Genomic DNA, 19,138 nt, shown 5'->3' with positions numbered 1-19,138 from the left:
GGAGGACTGAATCTATTCTTTGGGATCCAGATTGGCCACTGATGCCGGGCTGGATAGACCTTTGGTCTAACCCAGAATGGTATTTCTTATGTTCAGTCTCCTTGCCTTTCACTGAGCAGTCAGTGCAATTACTTCTTACTTGATAATATCCTTTCCTCTAGCCGGTCCACACAACTGCGTTTTATGCACACCAGCCAGCAAATGGAGACAGATGAACAGACTTGCTGTCGTCACTCCCATATACCACCATGTACTAACAGCAGCCAGCCAGTACTCCTGTAAAAACTAAGCAAAATGTCAACTGTTAAAGTTCAAATCACAATCTCTCCCCTTGAGTTTTAAATTTATTTTTTTTTTTTTAACTTCCAGTAGAACAAGAAGCACAAGACAAAGGAAGGAGCTATAGAGGGGAATGGAAAGTGCAAACTTTACCAGGCCTTCAACTGACCCGGGCATCACCACCAGCCTCCAACCCCGCATCTGGAAGCATCCATGAGGACAAACTGTATATGCAGAAGAGGCAGCCCAGGGCAGGCCTGCCTATCCTAGAGGAAAGGAAGTCATCAAGTAAGAAGTAACGTTACCTTCCTCGTCACCCAGGCAGGCCAGTCCACACAACTGGGGTGTATCAAAGCTACTTCCTCATAGGGTGGGAGACTGCCTGAGCTCCTGTCAACACTTCTCTCACCAAACCCTAATCAGTCCTTGACATAGCAAGTCTTCCTGCACCAGACACCAAGACCTGTTGACCAATTGTCCTGGACTATTATAAAACGGACCGTTAAGCTGAAGAAAGGTGACCAGGATGTAAGTTGAGGCGAGACTGGACAACACTGAAACCCCACTAATCTTCACCAAAACTAACCCTCATTCCCCCCTTAGGTTGAGCCCTTGGGTGCCGGGGTCAGCTGGACTTACGTGGGATTTCAGATTGAGAACTGGACTCAGCACAGACAGGTGGATCAAAGTAAACAGCGAAGATCAATGGATGTCAGCCAAAAATTAAAGAATTTTATTAAAAAATAAATACTGGTATTTGACAACAGGAATCAGAAAATACAAGCAAAAAAAAAAATCTGTAAATTACAGCAAGTCCAAATATCACAGGAAAACCCAGAACCTCAGGAGTTACAGGAGATAAAAAATAAAGGACTCAACACTTGAAAGAAAATGTTGCCAAAGCACTAGTGTTGTGCTGGAACTTTCCTATATAATTCCTGCATTGTGATGTCATTGTGATGACAGAAATAGGCTCAAGGGGAAAAAAAAAAAAAAAAGACTGCTCCTTTAAAAACAAAAGTAAACAAATTGCGGAACCTTAGAAACCTGACTTCAGGAACACCCGGAAACACAGAGGACGAATACGGAGCCCTGACCATGCAATCGCCTCGGACTCGCAGCGAACAGTCCCAGAGGCAAACTCAAAATTAATTTAGAGACCAGACGTCCGGAGCGCATGTCAGAAACCGCGCCGCTCCCAGACTAATCCCCACGTGCGCCGCCATTAAATTAGATACCCGACGTCCGGGGTGTGCTGCAGCCCGGCCCAAGGTAAGCGGATGCGCAACACCAATAGACATTGAAGATCTGCATACCAAGGCCAATCAGGAGCCATCAGAAGAACTAATCCTGGGTGAAGCACTCTGCAAATCATTGACACAAAAGAAATATGCATAACATCCCAGCCACAGTTGTACAGAAATATCTACTCCATGAAACTGTAAAAGCAATACACTTTTGCATTCACTTGCTTGCCATCAAATCTAACAAAGGTCAACCCCTTCAGAAACAATGAGTTGGAAAACATTGCTTATCAATTCCCATTCTCCTAGATCCAGAGTGAGACGACAGAGATAGTCTGCTTGAATGTTGATGACACCCACTATGCGAGATGCAGACAGCACCTGAAGATACCGCTCTGCCCATGGCAGAAGCATATCCATTTCCAGAGAAACTTGACGACAGAGTTCCTCCCCGATTTATAAAAGCCACCACCGAGGCATTGTCAGACATCACTCTCACTGCTCTCCCAATCAACCAGTTTGCAAGCCTCAGAAATGCCAAATTGCTTAAGCCTCCAGCCGACTGATGGACCAACCCATCTCTTTGGGAGATCACTGACCTTGTGCCACCAATTCCTGACACAGTCAGCTATCCAGCTTTGGAGACTTGCATCCATGGTCACCACTATCTATTTAGGAACCTTCAAGTCCATCCAGATGTTCCCTCTTCAGCCACCAGGAAGGATCCTGCTTCACCATCAACAATAGACATAGCTGTACTATGTATACAGATTATGTCTTCTGGAGTGGACATGTGTGTTCTGGCCCACAGGACCAACTCCAGAGTTGCCAACATAGAACCTAGTGTCTGCAGGTAAGCCCACACTGAAGGGCAGTTTGTCAATTGCAAGACTCAAATTTGTCCCCAAAGCTTCTGGATGCATTGCTCTGGCAGAAAAACCTTGCCATGTGCTGTAGCAAACAGAGATCCCAAATACTCCGAGGGGGCTCCAAACTGCTCTTGGACATACTGACTACCTATCCAAGCACTTTCAGCAAATGGACTACCCTGCGAGACACCATTTGGCTCTCGTTCCTGGATTTGACCTATTCAACCAGTCATCTAGATACGGATGGACAAATTTACCTTCCCTTCCCTGCCACCAACACCATCTTCAAAAAGGGTACCACATCCAAGCTAAACAAGCAAGGCCTGAAATTGGTAATGATGGCCAAGCACTGCGAAGCATAGAAACCGCTGATGCTCCTGGATTAGAATATGAAGACAGATCTAGCAAAGTGAGAAACTTCCCTTCTGTACCACCATAATTATGGACTGCACTGTTTCCACCCTGAAACGGGTCACTCGTAGAAACTTGATTCACTTCAGATCCAGTGTTGGATGAAAGGATCGTTCCTTTTTGGGACTCACAAAACAAATGGACTAGTGCCCAATACCTTCTTGACCCTTTGGTACAGGAACCACCATCTTTAATGCAATCAACCGTTACAACATAGTACAGCAACCTTCTTCTCAGTGGAAGGACATGGAGAAGCCACAAAAGGGTCGGTAACCAGCTTTACGAACTCCAGGGCGTAATCCCACTGGACCACATGGAGCACCGACTGATTGGAAGTAATTTGGACCCATCTCTGATAAAATCAAAAGCGTTCGCCTATCTCAAGTACCTGAGGATGGACGACCCCCCCCCTCCCCCAGAACTTCACTATGAAGAATAGGAAATGCCATTCCAAAGATTTCATACTTATCTGGTTTCTTTGGCTGAAAGGACAGATCTACCAAAAGAATGAGCCCCGACTGAGCGAAACCTTCTGGAGTCGCAAAACTAGAGAAGGTGGAACGTGAAGATGACTTTCTATCTTCTGGTAGGCAAGGGATTTTTGAATCTCCCTATTTGCCATCTTCTCCAACTCATTGCCAAACAGAAGACGTCCCTTGAAGGGTAGCTTCATCAAATTCAACTTTGAAATGGTATCTGCTGACCAGTTGCACAATCAAAGATGATAGTGAGCTGCCACCACCCCCCAAATCATAACTCGCATCCGCCAAAAAGGCAGCTCCTGACTTTAGCGAAGAACTACTATTCTCTCCCAATTCTTCTTGCACCTTCTGGGTCAAATGTAAACCTGTGCCTGATGCAATGCAGCAGCAAGCAGAGATCTGCAGATTCATGACCACAGCCTCAAAGGCCTGCTTTAGCATAGCCTCTATCCTTCAATCCAGAGCCTCTTTAAAAGGCAGCTCCACCTTCCATCAGAAAGGAAAATTAGTTCTTACCTGATAATTTTCGTTCCTGTAGTACCAAGGATCAGGCCAGACAGTAGGGTCTGGACTGATCCTGGTACGTACAGGGAATGGTGGTTCTCTTAATGACCAAGAGAATCAGAGCAGCCACTTTTGGAGAGGGGGGGGGGGGGGATGAAAATTCACTCTTGCTTGAAGGTACATGCTCACCATATGTTTACCCCAGGTCTTCGCCAAAAAAGTAACTTATCCTTGAAGGGTAGAGTGCCCAACTGCGATGTAGGAGTCTGCAGCCCAATCACCTGGCTGACACCACTGAGACCATAGTTCTCGCTTGCACCCTGAGGAAATCATAGAGAGCATCAGCCCCATACGCAATCGCTCCTTCCAGCCTGCCTGTTCCGCCTCTGCAGACGGGAGGTCCTGGGTGCTGAGTAATCGTTGAACCCACCTGAGGCTTGCCTATTGCACAAGACTGCTACAGACTGTGGAGATCGAACCCCCGAGCTCCGCCAGGACTGCAGGAATGAGGGGTTCCAACTCCTCCCTCTGGAACAGATGTACCCACCTGAGGGTCATCACCCTCCAAAGAAGCCTGTTTCCCTGAATATGGGGGGGGGGGGGGGGTTTCCTAACCAATCCAACAAGTCTGCAGGCTTTTACAAAAAAAAATAACCCACCAAACTCTACCCACAAAAAAAGAGCAGATAATCCAATCCCAGGCACCAAGGGAGCAGGCAAGGCCACAGTAGAACACATCTCAGTAGGGTTTGAAGAAATAGCAAATAGGGGAGGAGATACCTATTTTCCTCTTTCCATGGAGGCCTCTAGCTATTTCCCCACCATGCAGGGGCTTGTCTAGCTCCCTGGACTGGGACAGAGTCTGAGATCCTCCAGCTGAAGCAAACTCCCTAGCTGATATGTTCCCTCAAGACAGAAGCACTTAGGATACAATTAAATGAGGTAACCCAGTTGAAGAACTCAGCGCAGGTCATTTCCCACACTGACTGCCCGACACTATCTTTTCTTCTTGCACTTTGCAGACAGCCTGAACCTAGTGCAATGCCAGTAGTACATCCCTCTCTCTCTCTGCTTGACTCACAGTGGACAAAAACCCTATTATGCTGCAATTGCTGGTTGCTCGGGACATTGACTGCACAGCTGCATGGAGCTCTAGTTTGGGGTTTTTTTTTTATATTGTTCCACTCAATCTGTACAAACATTAAAAAAAAAAAAAAAAAAAAAAAACCACCTCCCCGCTGCCCAATGACAGTAAAGGAGATGAAAGGATGAGAGGATACTCAGGGAAAATTAAGTGGGAGAAGACAGATCAAAGCTGCCTTACCCTTCTGGGGCTTACCCCCTTTGAGAGCGCGCGTCCCTACCTTCAACTTCTGAAATTTTCCTGGCAAACTGCCTGTGTCACTGGAATGAGCTCAACCGATAACCCAGAAGTGCCAAGAGCCATCCCACACCTGGCAGGCCTACGTCCACAGAACTAAATGCACGCCCGCCATCTGCTGGCTGGCAGTAGATGGGAGCGATATCAGCAAGTCTGTTGGTCGGCATGCATAAATCCAGTTGTGTGGATTGGTCTGCCTGGATGCAGAGGACTTACACTTTACATAGCTGGAAGCCTAAACTGAATAGTTCTCTGAACAGCAATTCTCTAGAACCAAACACAGCAGCAGAACTTACAGCTCACACAGCTAGAGGCTGACGAGGACTCCATAGCCGCCCGCTTCTTGGAGAGGGATTTGCGCATTGATTTTCTGACTGCTTCGCGGGTCATGCTGTCTCTCTTGCTAGCCAGGGAATACTGGTCTACGAGGGAGACCCTGCGGGTTTTGGAGACCCTGCCCACCAAACTTCTACGCACAGACCTCCGGTCTGATTTGGAGCCCGTGGGAGTTCCTTTATGATGGGACAAATCCTGGCGCTGTTCCGTCTCAGGCCCCTTTCCATCCAACTGGCCCTCGGTCGACAAATCCAACCTTTTCTCTACGGTCATCTCCATTTCTTCTTGCTTTGGTGTAGAGGTGTGCGCTAGTTTTACTTTGGAGACGCCACGGCCCTTTACCTCGGGGGTGTCAGGGACTACCACCGTGGCCATCTCGGTGTACAAGGATTTCAGAACGTGCACCCTTTTGGTCGCCTCCTCTTCAGAGCTTATCACGATCACTTCTGTTCGCAGGTGCTCCTCGGCACTCCGACGGTCACTGGCAGATATCGCGACAACCGGGTCACTGTCGTCCACAGGAATGATTAAGGGCTCCTGAGGGGCTTGCTCAATAACAGAGCAAGTCATTTGAGCTTGGGCCCGAGCTCGGGTCACTCGTTTGGCCCGAGCTTCCTCCTCGATAATGGAGTCTTCTGCCTCTCTTTTTTGGAGCTTCGTAGATAGCCTTCGAACTGAAGTTGCCCAGTTGCTGCTTTTCCTCTTCCTCGACAGCCTAATAAGGAGAGAACAGAATCTCAGTGTAAAAGAAACTCTGCCAATTCATGATGTTGCCCCTTTAAAACAATCTAATACAGCAGCTACATTTTGGAATGATTCGAATATACCCTTCTGTGGATTCAATTCTGTGTGTTGTGCTTTTTCTATAGAAAAAGTGGACCTCTAAGTTGATAAGGGAGGGGGGAGGGTGTGAAAGAATGGGGAAAGGAGCAAGAGAGCCTCAGCCATCGTTCAATTACTGGCCAGCCTTGGGATGCATGTTCTGGTAGGAGCGGCAATCTCTGGCCCATGTGTGCGTGTCGGCTCAGCCGGTATATAAAACCCCCCCCAGGTAATTGCTAATGAAGGCTCGAGGCACCATAGCCCAACAGAAGCCAGTTCAGATGGAGCAGGAGGAAGAGACCAGGCCAAAACAATACGGAAAATGATTTCAGAAACATTACAGGATGCCCTGGATATGGCCAGATCCTGTATGTAACCACAAACTCTTGGGTTTTCCCCCCACAGTCCCCATTATAGAAGACGCCTCACCTTCTCCCGGTCAGTTCCCTGTCCTCATCTGGGACCGAGCCTCTCTTCTTTTTTCGCCGCTTCTTTTGTGATGGCGTTTTTGGCATCAGCTCGGGTTCAGCATTGAAGTCACTAGTTAACGGGCAGAAGACAGAATTTAAAATCTCATGGGCAGAAGATGTTCAGAACCAGGAGGTTACTGTACCATATAATACGACCTTGAGAAGGGGGCATACAGTATAAGTAAACACAAAAAGGCTCCAACCTGCTGAACATTCTCCTGGCTTCTTCCTCGATTTCTTGCAGCCATACTAAGTGCTTATTCTCCACTTCCCAATCAAATTCGTCTAACTTACGGGCACACACTAACAGCAGGTGAGAGGGACCTGTAGTGTCAACCATTCTGCCTGCAACAAGAGAAAAAAAAATGCATTACATCTATTACTAGTAGTCTAGAGGTTAGTGGTGTTGGCAAGGATCACACCTCCTTTATAGCCCAGACTGAGGTCATAAAAGATGTGTCCTCTGCCTCCATCAGCCATGGAAGAGGGAAATCCCATACATTTATTTATATGCCACTAATACCAAGCCCATAGCGGCTTACAAATCAACATACACATTAAAATGTAAAACAATGAACATAAAATAAAATCATAAAACATTAGTAATAAAACAGTTTTTAAAATAAAACCCCACAAAAAAAAAACTTAATAAGCATCTTAGTATCAAACAAAAACAGTAACATCTTTAAAATATTAAATACAGATTATAACCTAGATAAATCAAAAGCCCGTTTAAATGCATATATTTATATGCCTCTTATTATCTTTAGTTAAATGTCCCTTCATCTCTCTCACCTACCCATATGAGGTATGCTACCTTACTATTACATTTCCCCCCGCCTCCTCTTCTCACTCCGGTTCCCCCCTGATCTGTCGTCTCCCCGCCCGCCCACCTATGTCATAACATCGAGCTCTTCTCATTAAATTTTGTGATAGCACCTCATCCCGATTTTGACTACACTTTAACGTACGCGCTTTAGTTTTAATTTATTATTTGTTCGTTACTGATATCTGTTAATCTTAATTGTTAATTTTTTATTTTAATTTTTAATTCAAAATTTGTTAGCGCTATACTTGAATGTTATATTAGCAGTTTGTATTTAACCCCAGGTATTTATCTTCTTAGACCCCAGTTCAGCGGTAACCCCTGTTCCATGTAATTCTATTATGCATCTACTGTTTCAATGTAAACCGATGTGATATGTATTTGCTACTTGAACACCGGTATAGAAAAATTCAAAATAAATAAATAAATAGATTTTAAAAACAGACTTGAACTTCTTTGGACGCACTACTGATTGGATTTGCACAAGGAGCGAATTCCAAAAGCTAGGTGCTGCAATGGAAAATGCACACTCCCTTGTTACACAATCTGGCCTGTCTGGTGGAAGAGACATCTAAGCAGTGCCATCTGAGATCTTAAAAGCTCTTGCATGGTTGTAAATCCGCATCGCATTTGCCCAAGGCAAAGATTTGGAAGTCAAAAGTTTATGGGTCAGCATGGCTGCTTTATATTTGATTCTCCACTGAACAGGAAGCCAGTGTAGATTAACAAGAGCAGGAGAAACGTGATAGGAATGCTATGTTAGATCTCACAAAACGGATCAGGACACTACGCAGAGCTCACATTCATGATCTCAGCCAGGCTACTAAGGAACGATTGGTGGCAGCCCCCAAGGAGCTGGATCATCTTTTAGATATTAGAGTACCCCAGAATATCCTTTATCTTAAATACGAACTCCAATGGGGTAATAGATCTGGTAAATTGCTGGTTACACTGGTAAACTCAGCAGGCCCGCACCAAAAGGTCTCATAACGCTTATTAAGGACCATACGATGAACCTCACTCCCACTGCCTCTATTTCCAAGGCTTTTGCTTCTTCTTTTAAATCTTTATATGCTGCTGGGCCCGTTAATGATCAGCCACATCATAATTTTCTCCGTGACCTGAAGTTGCCAGAGCGGAGCAGGCAAGCGCAGGAGCTGTTAGAATCGCCTCTTCATGAGGCAGAGCTACTGGGAGCTATTGAAAAGCTCAAATTGTTGAAGGCTCCAGGACCTGATGGACTTGGCCCAGAATTTTATAAACTGTTGGGCGACTTCATCCTTGTTCCGTTAAAGGACATGCTTTGTCCTGCTAGAGAAAGGGGGCACTTTGATGCAGGTCAGAATCTTGCTGTTATACTTGTGCTCCCCAAACCCGGAAAAGACCCTGCTCTGACTCCCTCGTATTGGCCCATATCCCTCCTAAATCAAGACATTACGCTGTTGGCAGTGGTTCTTGCTAATAGGGTGAGTTCCATGAGAGCAGAGGCGGTTGCCCCAGACCAAATTGGCTTTATTAAGGGGCAGCTTTCTAACTCCAACCTTTTAAAATCCTTGCTTCTCGTCGCCCGGCAATCCCAAAGGCCTTCTCATCAGCTCAGATGCAGAAAAAGCTTTTGATCATGTGGCGTGGCCTTACTTGTTTCAGATTTTAAGTCGGTTTAACTTTAGGGAAAATGACGCAATCTGGGGTTAAATTGTTGTGCCACTCACCACAGGCCCAGTTATTGGTAAACGGGATGCTATCGGAGACCACCTTGCTGGGCAGGGGTACTCGGCAAGGTTGCCCCCTTATCCCCTTTATTATTTGTCCTTGCTGCTTTAGAACCATTAGCGGTTAAGCTATGTGCTCTTGACCCTTTTCAGGGAATACAGGTTAAGAACAAAATTGTTAAGCTTGGTCTTTTTGCAAAATGACCTGCTGCTTTATGCAGGGAATCCAAATGAAAGCCTAGGGGCTATCATCAAGCTTATTGATCAATATGGGTTGTTTTCGGGGTTCCGGATTAATTCTGGGAAATGGGTGGCATTTCCACTATCTCCCACTTTGCAATCAGGTTGGTAGGGCCCTTTTCCGTTTACCTGGGCAGGGTCCCACTTTAGGTACTTGGAGATTCAAGTGGCCTGTACCGTAGAAGAGATTTATGCTCTGAATATCAAGTCTGGTGTTAAGTGACACCAGATATTCCAATGCATTACATGCCATACCCCTTCGCTTCTTATAGGTTCCTCCCTAGAATTTCTCCCCTACGACAAAGATGTATTTCTGCAAGCTATGATTCATATTAGTTTAATACCACCAATCATATCGAGGTACCACTCACCTCAATACGCAGATAACAGGTTTTCAAGTTCTGATAAATGTTGTCCTTCCCTTATGCTTTCTTAATGTGTAATAATCAATGCCCTTACAGATGTCCCTAGAGATATTAGTCCATTAATTCAATTTCATCAAATAGAGATCCATGAGAATTATTCCGCTAGTTAATATAACCTTGCCTTTTAATTTGACAGATTTCTTGTATATAGCTTTCTTGTATAAAGTTACCTTCCACCATGTTAACCCCTTGTATTTATATGGATTTGTCATTATTAAGTTTGAATGTTATCTGTAAAACCCTGCTGCTAATACCTATATTTATATAGCGCTGTTGTGAATTATTGTTGAATGTGAACAGATATGTTACTAAATGAATATCGGTATATAAAAACCACAAATAAACATTTGGTGTCTCTGGGGAGATCAAAGGCTATCTTAACACTATCAGCTCACTGTCGCAAGAAAGTCTCAAGAATGAAGGGAACAAATGATAGTGTCATACCTTTATACAATCTTTGTACTTAAATTATAGGCAATATATTGATCCACACTCAATCATTACTGCCTGTTCTTATCCACAGCTCTTTATTGGCGGTACAAAATTTTGCAGGGAATCTAGCTAGCTGCCTAAAATTATCATCTTCTAACATTATCTCATCTGACGCAAGCTTCTAGCAGAAACCCGGGAAAAAAAAAAATGGTACAAACCGCCACGCTTCAATCTATGTCAACTTGTTTCACAGGACCCCACAGTCACCCACAACAGAAAGACTTACAGCATACAGGAATCCCATGCACACACCTCTTCAACGCAGAAAATGTGAAGTAGGATGCTGCATCAGTGAAACAGGCCAGACGTTAAAGACAAGGAACCGGGCACAGCTTCTCCCACGCAACTGACCACTCAAAGGTTATTTTAACGAAGACAGCAATGAAACATTAAAGCAGCTCCCGTGGTTCCGTCCACCTACCTACTCATTAACATGTTCTTGGAACGAGAGACATTTTCCTGGAATGGATCCTTACATAACACAGGGAAGAGCAAAACCATACTTGGGGGGGGGGGGGGGAGGGGGGGTGCATTTTGATCCTGATACTAGAAGGGAAATTCAGAACATTCCTGGAATGGCAGCAATTTGACGTTCAAATGATCAGACATCAAAACTCCCTAAAATGACTTAAAACCTGAGTATATTAAATCACCTCACCACCAGATAACATTTTGTAGTCTCCTTCACATCAGCCCACTTTCCAACCTTCCCTTCACACCATTATAATGCACTCTAGGATTCACTTGTATTTTCTAACAATGTCACCTTTTCCCCCTGAGCTACTGGTGTTTCACCTGAAGAGAGAATTCCCAAAAGAAAGCTTGACAAGAAATGTATTAAATTAATCCAATCCTTACTTTGTTTTCATCCTTATGTGCATGAATCAACTAAAATCTGCCAACAAGCATGCATTATGCATAAAGACCTAGAATGGACAGACAGGGCTGAAGCCTTAACTGCTCATAAGTTTCAAACCTGTCTCAATTCCACCTTTTTTTCTTAACATATTACCACAGGTCCAATATATGGACTCTTATCTGAGAGAAAGAAACATGCCCCAAATTTCCACCAGGGGGCGTGTTAGCCTCAGGAAGATTGATCTGACCTCCTCCAATAAAACTGAAATCCTTGCACCCAGGAGTTTGTCAAACGTACCATATGTAGTGATTTCGTCTAATTCCAGGCAAAATGTTTCTTACACGTCTAGACAGGTTCCAACCCGAGGCTATTTTTTTGGAAGAATGCAACTAGATTCAATTTAGGAAAAAAAAAAAAAAAAAAGAGACCTGGCAACAGTTAACATCTCTCTTTACTGGCTCCATTTAAGAGGTTTTTTTTTTCTTTTTTGCTCATCTTCCTAAAATGCTTTTAAGATGTGTCAAAACCCACATTTGATTTGGACAAGGCATGAAGGTGAGGCGGCTACTACTACCCAATACCTTCTTTTTGATAAAGACATAACTTCTAAGGGACTGAAAATAATAAGGAGCAGCTATTGTTCTCATACAAGACTGATTTCAGGTAATGGAATGTACTGAGATCTAGAATAAAGGACCTGTGGCCTCCTACAAGCCTGGAATCCGCATTTTTTATGACACTCGGGGGCTCATGGTTGAGAAGGTGCTCGCATAACCGAATAGGTCCTCATTTTAAAAGCCGATTTCCATCTATAGCCACGATCTCAAAGAAGAGACATGACAGCATGGCCCACTTAAGTCTGCCCTTACACTTCCCCTGTATTTAGCCCATGCTTTGCTGAATTCAGATACAGTTTTTAGTGGGAGGTGGTGGTGGCGGCTCTAAGTCGCAGGTTAGCACCGATCAGCTCTTCCATACAATCCAAGAGTTTAAAACAGCAATAGCCCCGCCGACTACAGAGGGAGCGGGCTGATCCCCCTGCACAGCCGGCCCCAGAGAAATCAAATAGCGACAAAGGGAAGCCGGCGAGGCGCTGGGCTCGCTTCTATGTCCTGCAATCCGCCGGCAGCCCAGCTCCACCGCAAATCGGCTGCCTGCAGCGGGAGCCGGCCAACGAAGCTCACCTGCCCGAGATTACGATCGCTCCGCGCCACTCCTGCCCCGGCTCGAACCCCCGCGTCTCCCCCTCCGAAGCTGCCACCGCTTCCGCCCGCTCAAAACCGTTTCTTTTTTTCAAACATCAACTGCTGCCAATGGCACAGACAGAGAAAAACGCGTCACTGCGCACCGGACCAGTTGAGCCGAGAGGGGACGGGCCGTCGGGGGCGGAGCTAGGGAGACGTGCAAACCTGGTTGGCTGCGAGTTGACTGACGGCATAAAAAAAAACAAACCCCCACACAAAGCGAAGAAGCGCTGTTTAAAGTGCCGAGCGGTGCCTTGGTTGGTGCGGACTGAGGCTGCTCAGTGCACGCAGGCGCACGCGGCAAGGCTTTCCCAGGTTGACGGCTTCCTCTTTAAGTCAAAAGTAGCAGGAAATATCCATAAGAACGTGTCATGCTGGGTCAGACCAAGGGTCCATCAAGCCCAGCATCCTGTTTCCAACAGTGGCCAATCCAGGCCATAAGAACCTGGCAAGTACCCAAAAACGAAGTCTATTCCATGTTACCGATGCTAGTAATAGCAGTGGCTATTTTCTAAGTCAACTCAATTAATAGCAGGTAATGGACTTCTCCTCCAAGAACTTATCCAATCCTTTTTTTAAACACAGCTATACTAACTGCACTAATCACATCCTCTGGCAACAAATTCCAGAGTTTAATTGTGCATTGAGTAAAAAAGAACTTTCTCCGATTAGTTTTAAATGTGCCCCATGCTAACTTCTTGGAGTGCCCCCTAATCTTTCTATTATCCGAAAGAGTAAATAACTAACTCGTATAGCCAGCAACCTTTTCATTTTATATGGGGCTAATAGGTCTATTTTCAGGCTAGGTACAGTGATGGGGCGAGTTGGGTGGTCATCTGTCAGCCATGAGATGAGGGGCCAGTGGGTTACCCAGGAACTGCAGCAGTGATCATAGGCAGCCAGTATAAGATGACATTTGAGGAGACTAAGCCTCCCTGGTGGGCTAGGGTCTGCTTCAATACCACCCTGCCATGTTTGGCTTGCAGGAGGAGGAGTGGTGGTTAATGACACATCTTCCTCTTCCCTGGGCAGGTCTTGCAGCTACATCAGTGAGTTACCATCGTTCTCGCTAAGCTTTCCCTGGTACCAGGTACTCACTCCTCGAGGGCCTATACATTCCAGCTCCTGGGCTTTATTGGGGCATTGTGTGAGTGTTACCATCTGCATACCCTGCCTACTCACTATATCTCAGTTTCTCTACAGCTCAGCCTCCAGGGATCGCTGTTCCAGTATGTGAGGCACTACAGCCCAGTTGGGCTTTCCAGCTCACTACTGCCATCTCGGGTGGTTCAATATACTGTTTAATAAAAGAATTAGTGTGTGTCTCCTAACTCTGAGCCTGACTGGTGGTCCCTCTCGGGATCTTCCCCTGGGGGCATGGTCATCTGCCACCGGCCCAAGGATCCACCCACAACTATCCCAAACAAGAACAGATTGCTAACTCCAGCAACTCAGTTCTGAACAGATTGCTAACTCCTATCTGATTGCTCCTCCCATCTGGCATCAGATCCTGAACAGAAGGAGAGGTTTTCTTTTGCAGGGAGGCCTGGGTGCTAGAAATCTTTTGATCTCTAAGTAAACGTCTGCTGGAAGAGCACAGAATGTCACTTGGAAGTAAGAGGAGGTTCTTCCAGAGCCCTGGATCATCTTCTGTGTCAAGGGCATCTCTCTGACAGACAAGGGGGATACATCCCCTCAAAGGCCTGGTAATGAGGGGAGATGTTAATGAGCCCTGGCTCTCCTGAGATTCCACTGAAAGAAGTTGGTTGGAGCTGAGATCCTCTGGAGCAGCCATGAGTGAAGGCCCACTTAAATCCCTAGATGCCTAAGAACAAGGGTGAGAGACTGCTCAGAAGCTGCAGGTTATCCCTGGACTTACCAGGGTAAGGACTCTGCTGCATTAGGACCCTACACTGAGACAAGAGTGCTTACCGTGGGCTTGGGGAATCTTAAAGACGTTTCTGACCGGATTTCCTGTAGCTGATCAGAAGTTCCAGTGAGTAACCATCTACCTGGTGAGGAGTGGAAAGAAAATGCTAGCCTAGTTTTGCAACAGGGGACAAAGGAGGGAGAAGTAACATTTACTGGAGACTTTGTGTTGCTACACCAAGAAACCATCTTCATAAGGGGTGTTGTGAAGAGAGGATTCAAGCTTTATTTATTTCAAATCTTTTCTATACTGACGTTAAGCAAGATGCTGTCACAACGGTTCACAATGAGGCACATAAATTAATGTTGCTAAATATATTAAATTATATCAACTAAACAGGTGCCATCAAGATACGGTAACATAGTTTCATAATAAATACTAATTGGTGGGTGTGATAAATCATGTCCATTCTTAACTGTATCAGCTGTAAAAGTGTATTAATGATTATATCTTATCCTTTGGTGTTGAAACTGTAAATAGTTACTAGTTTTTCCAGGTTATTTTGTTAGTTCTTGTAGGCATAGTTCCTGTTCCATGTAAAGGCACTGCCGAATAGTCACAAGTTATATGTAAACCGATATGATGTGCAAACGGTTGTCGGTATATAAAAAACTTTAAATAAATAAATAAAATAAAATACACACATGTTGATTAAGGTGATGTGTGTGGATGTTCTACTGACCGCATCCTACACTTCCCTGAATTGTGGTTTTGTTTAAGTTGTACTTTTACCTGCATCTACTTAACTATGTTTAATGCTGAAGACTGAATTAAACTGTCTTTTCTTTGGAGCACAGTTAGAAACTGGAGAGGGTTTCATTTGGCTGGAGCGTTCTCAGCCGGGCACCGGCCCTGCAGGAAACTCTACTCCCAGCACCCCGGCCCTGCAAGAAACTCTACCAAGCACCCCGAGACTGGGAAGGTGGACCCCACGAAAGGGGGCGTTACATAAAGATTTGAGAATGTGCTCTCTAATATGGGTTTCTGGCAGTAGATGAGCTACAGAGTACTGATTATTTGGAGAGGGCATATAGTTGATAAAGGAAAGCCAGTGTAGGGTGAGTTGCAGTAGATGAGTCCAGACAAAACTAAAGCTTGAAGGACAGTGCAAAAGTTAACCAATTCAAGATGGTGCTTACAGTGGTGTAATAGTTGTAATTTATAAAAAAAATAAAAGGCCTGAACAACTGATTTGACTTGGGGTACCATTGATGACCTGGATCTAAATTTACAGTATTCCCAAATCACATGTCTTGTTTGAGAAGAAATGGAGTATGGAAGGGGTGAGCCCAATGTGAAATCTTTTTGACATTTAATATTAATCTCTTTTGTTGGAGCCAGTTTTGGATGGAAGTAAGACACAGAGAAAAGAACTGATTAGTGTCTGACCAGGACAATTTCAGTGGGAAGGAAAACTAGATGTCATATGCAAAGTGTTTGTGATAATCCTAGTTGATCCATTACATGGCATATGAAGTCAAATAAACAAAAAGTGCAATAGAGAGGGCTGAACCCTGAGATACATTAGATGTTGTTGAGTACCACAAAGAGCAGAATGAGCCCATTGGGTCCAATCAAACCAGGCAAGAACCTGCTATCCCAATGTCCTTCAGATATGAACATGCCATATTGGGTCAGACCAAGGGTCCATCAAGCCTAGTATCCTGTCTCCAGTCCAAGTCATAAGTACCTGGCAAGGACCCAAACATTAAATAGATCCCGTGCTACGAATGCTGGCAATAAGCAGTGGCTATTGTTGTGAACCTGCTAGGGAGTTAGCAATCTTATTGTGAACCTGCTAGGGAGATAGCAATCTTGTTGTGAACTAATTGCTACGAAGGGAGGAGTTAGCAATCTGTTATGCTTCAACTCCTGAGGAAGGGAGGAGTTAGTAATCTGTTATCAGCGGAGTGCTTGGAGAGGGCACTCAGCTGTAGAGGAATGTAGATAGGTGGATCCTTGGGCCGATGGCAGATGACTCCGCCCCCAGGAGGATATCCTGAGAGGGACCACAAGCTAGGCTTGAGTACGGAGACAGACACAGATAATTCTTTTATTAGACAGGTTAGAAGAACCACCAGAGGTGGCAGTAGTGAGCTGATATGCCCGGCAGGGCTGAAGTACTGGAACAGCGATCCCAGGGTTGCTGAGCTGTAGAGTAACTATAGATAGTGAGTAGACAGGGTATACTGTGTTCATAGCCAGAACTGGATGACAGATCTCACATAAGGTCTTTAGAAAGCTCGGTAGCTGGAAAGGGTTAGGCCCTCGAGGAGCGAGTACCTGGTTCCAAGGAAAGCTCTGAGAGAGCGATGGTAATTCACAAATGTCTGTATCTGCGATAGCTTCCAGACTGTAGAGAATCTTCAGAGTGTTCAGGAACATAGGCCCTTGAGGAGCGAGCACCAGTTCCTATCGGCAATCTGAAATAAAGAAAAGAGAGCGAGGCCCCCGAGGAGCGGGTACCCCTGGTAAGTCCAAGGAGGCAGAGTGGCTTAGGTAGCGAAACCCTTTGTAACTCAATCCGTTAGCAATTTCTGAGACCTTTTATATTGGAAGCGGATGACGTCGGTTCAGGGGAACGCCCCTGAGGTTCGCGCCCTTGCTGGTACATCATTCGGAACACGCGCACGCGCCCTACGTCATCAGGAACATGGCGGATCCACAGCGTCGTGCCGCTCCGGGAACGCCGGAGGAAGAAGGCAAAAAGATGCCGCGGCAGCAAGCCGTCCATCAGGCCCGGAGGGAGTCGCCACAGTGGTAAGGAGGGCGGAGTGAGGGCGTTGAGCAGCGATGGACGCAACACATTGATGGGAATAATTGAGTTTATATGAGGATTTTATGGTCTATTGATTTTTGTCATCCTCATTTTCTTTTGCGACATGTCGCATTCTGTGTGCTGTAGTTTACTGCAGCCAGCAGATAGCACAGAAGAGGGCTACAAAGAAGCCTTCACTTTCTAGATGTATTCAAGAGCTGAGCCAACCTGGGAACAAAGTACTGAGAGTCTGATGTAATAAAGTGAACTCAAGCAGCTTTACCTGAAGATGTGCACACAAACAAAATTACTCCCGATGCAGCAAGGCATTTTGTGCACAAAAATTGTGTGTGTAAAACTGTGCATCCTGCTTAAGACCCCGGCAAGGAGATCCCATGCAAATGAGGGCGTTAGCTAGTACCCCCCCAAGTGCGGAGAGGTGCGCTGGCTGAACTCGGGTTTTCCTAGTGCTGGAAATGTAACTCCTGGTCAGAGGTGGCGTAAAGTTTCCAGGGCTGGTGTTAGTCAATGAGCAGAAGCTGGCATTCCGGTGTTGGGTTCTGCAGTTGGGATTTATGTGCACATAAATTGCATCTGAGAGACTTCCCCCCCTCCTTCGAGTTTAAAATGGCCAATTAGCCTATGTTGGTCACACGTTAACCCCCAGTGTAGTAGCATAGCAGTAGCTGAATGTCAGCTCACCGTTTTAACCTGCACGTTATTAAATTGGGCTCCTTGAATTAATGGATTCTGGTGCAGCAGGACTCCCAGCACCGACTTTCATCCCAGCACAGGATCCTTTAAATGCCACGTTACTTTTTTTTTTTTTTTTACAGCTTTAAATAAACTAATCCTCAAACTGCTTTACAATGAAAAAAAAATTAACTGCGGCAAAGTGGCCTGTTCCACTCAAAAACACCAAGCAAGATCTGGGCACATTTCCAGAACTCCAATAGATAAGGACTTTAGACTTAAGGAGAGCAGGTTCTCCAAAAGTGATGTTTCAGCCTGCTTTATAGTAACATAGCAAGGATGGCAGAAAAGGACCAAATAGTCCATCCAGTCTGCCCAGCAAGCTGCTTATGGTAGCAACTGCCGCTCCATGCAGGTTACCCCCATGTTTCTGTAAAGGGTAGTAAATGCCGCTCCATGCAGGTTATCCCCATGTTTCTGTAAAGGGTAGTAAATGCCGCTCCATGCAGGTTACCCCCATGTTTCTGTAAAGGGTAGTAAATGCCGCTCCATGCAGGTTATCCCCATGTTTCTGTTAAAGATAGTAATCGCTGCTCCATGCAGGTTACCCCCATGTTTCTGTTAAGGGTTGTAACTGCCACTCTGGGAAGGTTACTCCCATGTTTCTGTTAAGGGCAGTAACTGCCTCTCTGTGCAGGTTACCCCTTGATTCTGTAAAGGGTAGTAACTGCCGCTCCCTGCAGGTTACCCCCATGTTTCTGTTAAGGGTAGTAACTGCCGCTCTGTGCAGGTTACCCTCATGTTTCTGTTAAGGGTAGTAACTGCCGCTCTGGGCAGGTTACCCCATGTTTCTGTTAAGGGTAGTAACTGCCGCTCTGTGCAGGTTACCCCCATGTTTCTGTTAAGGGTAATAACTGCCGCTCCATGCAGGTTACCCCCATGTTTCTGTTAAGGGTTGTAACTGCCACTCTGGGAAGGTTACTCCCATGTTTCTGTTAAGGGCAGTAACTGCCTCTCTGTGCAGGTTACCCCTTGATTCTGTAAAGGGTAGTAACTGCCGCTCCCTGCAGGTTACCCCCATGTTTCTGTTAAGGGTAGTAACTGCCGCTCTGTGCAGGTTACCCCCATGTTTCTGTTAAGGGTAGTAACCGCCGCTCTGTG

The 19,138-nt window shown here is 45.6% G+C and overlaps 1 protein-coding gene across 3 annotated transcripts in view; it reads right to left on the bottom strand.

The window, feature by feature from the left end:
* Window positions 1-12,763, bottom strand: part of INCENP (inner centromere protein) — a 72,767-nt gene extending 60,004 nt beyond the window's left edge. For 2 of the 3 annotated variants that reach the window (XM_029582797.1, XM_029582799.1), the window contains exons 1-4: window positions 12,537-12,763; window positions 7,002-7,143; window positions 6,758-6,868; window positions 5,467-6,221 (exon numbers count right to left, since the gene is read on the bottom strand). In XM_029582797.1, the coding sequence (XP_029438657.1) occupies window positions 5,467-6,221; window positions 6,758-6,868; window positions 7,002-7,138 (1,003 nt within the window). In that variant the 5' untranslated portion in view covers window positions 7,139-7,143; window positions 12,537-12,763. Of the gene's footprint in view, window positions 1-5,466; window positions 6,222-6,757; window positions 6,869-7,001; window positions 7,144-11,649; window positions 11,772-12,536 lie in introns of those variants that run through there. The other variant, XM_029582798.1, reaches the window with a different exon arrangement.
* Between the last annotated feature and the right edge of the window lie 6,375 nt (window positions 12,764-19,138).

Source organism: Rhinatrema bivittatum, chromosome 17 (assembly GCF_901001135.1).
Source record: "Rhinatrema bivittatum chromosome 17, aRhiBiv1.1, whole genome shotgun sequence".
Taxonomy (NCBI): Eukaryota; Metazoa; Chordata; class Amphibia; order Gymnophiona; family Rhinatrematidae; genus Rhinatrema; species Rhinatrema bivittatum.
This window is presented reverse-complemented; position numbering and strand designations above follow the sequence as displayed.